Source organism: Bison bison, unplaced genomic scaffold (genome assembly GCF_000754665.1).
Source record: "Bison bison bison isolate TAMUID 2011002044 unplaced genomic scaffold, Bison_UMD1.0 scf7180017864289, whole genome shotgun sequence".
Taxonomy (NCBI): Eukaryota; Metazoa; Chordata; class Mammalia; order Artiodactyla; family Bovidae; genus Bison; species Bison bison.
This window is the reverse complement of record NW_011494861.1, coordinates 10475226-10480180: the sequence shown is the minus strand read 5'-3', so window position 1 is coordinate 10480180 and position 4955 is coordinate 10475226. Positions and strand designations below refer to the sequence as shown.

General features: G+C 60.7%; 1 protein-coding gene across 1 annotated transcript in view; it reads right to left on the bottom strand.

Annotated features, from left to right (window-relative positions):
- HES5 (hes family bHLH transcription factor 5) overlaps positions 1–4955 on the bottom strand; it is a 7691-nt gene that overhangs the window by 1049 nt on the left and 1687 nt on the right. The window contains exons 2-4 of the mRNA XM_010850212.1: positions 2530–2689; positions 1999–2061; positions 1510–1550 (exon numbers count right to left, since the gene is read on the bottom strand). Of these exons, the coding sequence (XP_010848514.1) occupies positions 1510–1550; positions 1999–2061; positions 2530–2689 (264 nt within the window). The remainder of the gene's footprint in view (positions 1–1509; positions 1551–1998; positions 2062–2529; positions 2690–4955) is intronic.

Here is a 4955-nt window from a genome sequence, read left to right as displayed (position 1 = left end):
CAATGGGCGCTCCCCGAGGAGCAGGTGGGCCGCGCGGCACAATGTCCGGGCTGTGGGAACGCGCTCGCCCTCATTAGCATCCCGGGGCCTGATGCTGGGAGCCCCGCGCCTCAATATGCTGCCTTTTCCCAGGCCGCAGGGACGAGGGCGGGGGGCAGGAAGGAGCGGCGCCCTCCCCGCCCCTCGCCTCCCCAGTCCCCCTCTCTCCCTACAGCCCCCTCCCCAGCGACTCCGCGCTGCTGGCTTGCAGAGGACAGGAGCGCAGATACGGAGAGAGCTCTAGAATGTACAAGTGCGGCAGCTTCCAGAGGGATGGACACCCTCCCAAGCAGGGACCTGCTGCCCTCAGGGGAGGGGTAACGGAGGAAGCAGATACAGCCACCTCCCTCTGCTCAGGTGGAAGGGGGGCTCTCAGCATCAGACCTACTGGCATATGTGGCAAGTCCCCAGGCTGTCACCTGGGACATGTGACTTAAGAGCTGGAAAATGGGCCGCTGCACCTCCTAGGCTGGGCTTTGGGTAGCTTTAGGGAGCCAGAGTCCCTGAGATGCCTTCCAGGAGCTTCTGCGCCCCCTCCTCTGGGGAGCTAAGGCTTATCAGGCTGTAGCATCTGGGGTGCTCTGAACCAACAGGTGGCCAGCGTGGCCCCACCCCACCCCCATCTGGCTGGCCGTCACAGTGGCTCCAGGCATGCTCCTTACAGGTGTGTGGTCACTGCTCCTGTGGGACGGGGGGAAAGCCTCAGCCACGTGCTGTCCTATTTCAGCCCTGGGGGCACCTATAAGGTCTGCTGTCCTTAAGCACTTTGCCAGTGGCGGGGAAGGGGTGCCAGGAGGCAGACATGAGGCCCTGGCCTGGAGCTCACACAAATGCTGTACCAGCTCAGACCCACTAGCGGAACCGCTGATCCTGGTCCCTGGTCAGCCCAGCTGAGGGCCAGTGACAACTTGGGGGCCAGCCCCACCCTGGGTCCTAGGGGAGTGGCTGCTTGGAGCACCCCTCCACCCAGAATAGTCACTGTCCTCTGATTCTCTGCAGCCAGGAATCCCGTTCTGTAGGGACTGAGCAAGGGGGTGGGGCTGGGCCTGCCTTCTAGGGGCAGGGCAGGATCCAAGAAGGTCTAAGGGGGAGCAGGGCTTCAGTCCTGGGAGCCAGCAGTTGGCATCAGGGCACATTAGCTGGAGTTCAAATCCAGGAGCACAGTTCCCTGGACAGCAGCCACCTCTGAGTGTGGCTGGGAATCGCAGGGCCCTAACAAAGGTCTTGGCAGGGACTCGCAGCTTTGAGTGGCCTGCTTGGTGGACCTGCTCAAGAAGTACGTAGCACAGGAAGCCTTTGGTGACCCAGAGAGGGCCCTGTCTAGGAAGCAGGAAGATAGTGGGCAGGCTTGGCTTGGAGTCAGCCCAAGACAGCCCTGAGAGCCCCTGGTCACCCCTGGGATGGATTAGGTGAGGGGCTCTGGGGGTGGAAATGTCAGATGACTTTGGATCGAGATAGAAGGCAGCCCACCTTCACCCTTTGGCACTTGCTTCTCCCCTGAAGCACCTCTCCTGAAGGGGACACAGGCCCAGGTTGGCTGTGGGACGCAGGTGACCCTGAGGTTCCTGCCTTGGGCCTGGGCTTCTCTTTGAGCAGGGGGACCCCTGCCACAGATATCTGGCCATATCTGGTTGATGCCAAAGGGCAGAGGGTACCTGGGCAAAATGGGGGTGGGTGTGCGGAGGACAGAGGCTCTGTGCTTTGCTCCACAGTCCATCTGGCAGCTCCCACAGGCTACAAGGGGGACCTGGTGACGCTCAGCCAAAGTAGGGCTTGTGCTGGGCAGCTGGCCTGCTTATGGACTCCTTGGGGGCCAGGCTGTGGGTGGAGAGCAGAGTGGCTGAGTCTCCTGTGTCCCCATTCCCACACCCTGCCAGCCCAGCACCCGGTGCCAAGGAGGAGCTTGGTCAGGAAAAGGGAACGCAGGAGTAAGGGGTGGGCTGTGGCTGCAGCCCCCACCTGAGCCCACATATGCCTGACTGTCGGGCTGCTGGCAGTGGCGCCCCAGAGTCCTGCCCAGAACTGAGAGCAGCACCCAAGCTGGGACCTGTCCCCTGCCTCCTGGCTTTGGAGGGGCAGTTGTCTGGGGGTGTGTGCCCTGCCCTGGCTGCCTCCCCTGAGCCAGCTTTTGGCCCAGAGGAGACACGTGCCAGCAGAAGTGGTCCGGCCCCCACCACTCCAACTGTATGCCCACCTGCAGTGGGCCGGGGTGGAGGTGAGGGTGGCGGGTGGTCTGTGGGGGAGATGCCTCCTCCCTCCCTCCACCCCCTCCCCCTGACAGGAGCAGCTTTGATCCAATTTTGAGTTGTGGGAAATATGAAATGAATGGTGTTAAATCTCAGCCCGGCCGGATGAAAGGCTCGCTGGCTCCCTCCCCGCGTGTGGGCCAGATGGCAGCGCGGCCTCCGAGGCACACGCCTGGCCTTTGTGGGCCGCTTAACACTGTGAATGGGGCCAAAGTGTGGGAAAGTCGCTGGGCTCCTGGCTCACACGTCCGAGGTGAGTGGCCCAGCAGCCTGGGGGGGCTGCCGAGGAGGGAGGGTTTGGGGGTGGGGGAGAACCCAGGGCTGCTCCTGGCTGGCAGTCTTAGCGCAAAGGCAGCCCAGGGTGTGGAGGGGATCAGATCCTTTGCCTCGGCAGCCCCCAGCAGCTGGGGAGGAGAGAGGGGAGCGTGTCTTGCCGCCATCCTGGAGAGCTCACTAAGTCTGGGGTGGGGTGTCTGGGAACAACCACTGAGGCACCTTGCTGTGGATATGGAGGCTCAGGCCAAACACACTAGCTGGGTGTGATTATGTTAGAATTCGGTAATCTAGGACCACAACCCATTTCTAAGTAACCCACACCCCAAGTCCACCCCTCCCAGGCTGACTGCAAAGCCAAGAGCACCATGGTGGGGGGGGGGGGGGGGCGGCGCGTGCTCCAGAGGCATCTGCTCCCCGTGTCCAGGGAGGTCTTCTTGTTGGGAGGGCAAATGGTGCAAGTGGTGTGGAAAACAGTGTGGCTGTTCCTCCAAAGTTAAACAGAATCACCATGTGACCCCGCAATTCCACTCGTGCTCTGTACCCAAAATAATAGAAAGCAGGGTCTCAAGGAAACCCTTTGAAACGTGTTCACGGCAGCATGTTCACAGTTGCCAAGAGGCAGAAACAGCCTGTGTCCATCAGTGGGTGAACGGGTAAGCGAAATGTGATTCATCTGTATGACAGAATATGGTCCGGCCTGAAACAGGGAGGAGGTCCTGACACCTGTTCCAACGCGGATGGACCTTAGGACACGAAGCTCAGTGAAATAAACCAGACACAGGAGGACACATCCTATGTGATTCCACGTCTCTGAGGTCTCTGGAGGAGTCAAAGACACACAGGCCAAAGCAGGAGCATGGGAGTCGGGGGAGGGGGAATGTGTGGGGATTGAGTGAGTGATGAGGACAGAGCTTTGATCTGGGAAGGTGAGACCATTCTGGAGACATAAACAATGTGAATGCGCTCAACGGCACTGAGCTGTGCACTTGAAAATGGTTGAGACGGTACTCCACTGTTACGTGTGTTTCACCACAGTTTAAAAACATATATAAACAAGGAGGACTGCTTGAAGAAGAGCCACACATTCACTCCTGCCCAGCCTTGCATTTGGCCCCAGGCGACTCTGCCCCGGACCTCCCAGTGCCCTGCAGGCAGGACTGGTCTGGAGGGGACACTGCCATACCCACTGGCCTCTGCCCAGCTCCAGACTGCCCTTCCACCCTGCCTGGGGCCAGATTCCCTAACAGGTTGTGCCGTCCACAGGGCTGTATGAAGCCCCAGTGTCTCAGGTACAGGAGGGTTTCCTCCTTGGCATGTGGGGCGTGGGCAGGCTGGGGCAGGTAAGGAACAAGGCTGGTCTTCTGGGAAAGCAGGGATTCCACTATCCACAATGGTGCCCCCACATCCAGGGCCACCACAAGGACCCCAGGCTGTGCACAGGGCAGAGATGGGTGCCCCCGGGGTTGTTCTGTGCCATGGCCCTCGCTCTGGGCTCATCCAAATGCAGCAAGTGCTGTGCCCCCTCCTACTGCCTAGTAGCTTCCAGCGAGTCCCCGGCCAGCCCTCCATCACCACCTGGACCACCTGCTGTGACCCCTGAGAGAGCATCCAGGACAGCAGGGAGGCGCCCAACTCATCTCCCCAGGTGTGAAGGGACAAGGCTGCCACTCAGAGTCACCCCCAGCCAGGCAGGCCCCTAGGGGCCCTCGATGGCCAGGGTCTACAGGCTGCTGAGTCTGTCTAGGGGTGGGGAGGGCATTGGGGTCTCTCTGTGGGGATCCAAGCAGTGCTCGATGGGGATAACAATTTCAGTTTTTCAGCATCTACTAAGCACCACACAAGGACTTCCAAGGGCTTCTTAGGACTGCCCAGGGAGGGGACTATCCCTTCCCTGTTTGACAGGTAGCAACCAGGGGGTCATAGAGGTTAAATGTTGCCCATGGTCCCATGAACTCAGAGACAGCTGACATGATGGTGACGGTGGTGAGTCCACGTTTTTGAGCATTTATTACTAGGTACGAGGCAGGGAGAGCCCATAGGCACATCGAGAGGTTGCTGAGGCCACACGGAGGATGAGGGTGGGAGCTGGGACATGGACCTGCGGAGATGGGGTTGGGGAGGGGAAGGAGTGCAGAGTCAGGGCTGGGGGCCCGGGGCCCGGATGTGAGTGGAGCCTGCTGTGGAGATGGGACTGGGGAGAGGCAACATACTTCCCCCTCCCTTACCCCCGGGTGTGTGCGAAGGGGCACATTGATCGCTCCCTGGATCCCCTGGCTGGAGCCACGCTCCAGATGGCGAGTGGCCAGAACTCTGGACAAAGGGCGGCCGCAGCTCCCAGGCAGGCTGCGAGGCACGCGGGCTGCCTTTGTGGCTTGAAGGTGGAGGGTCGGGAGT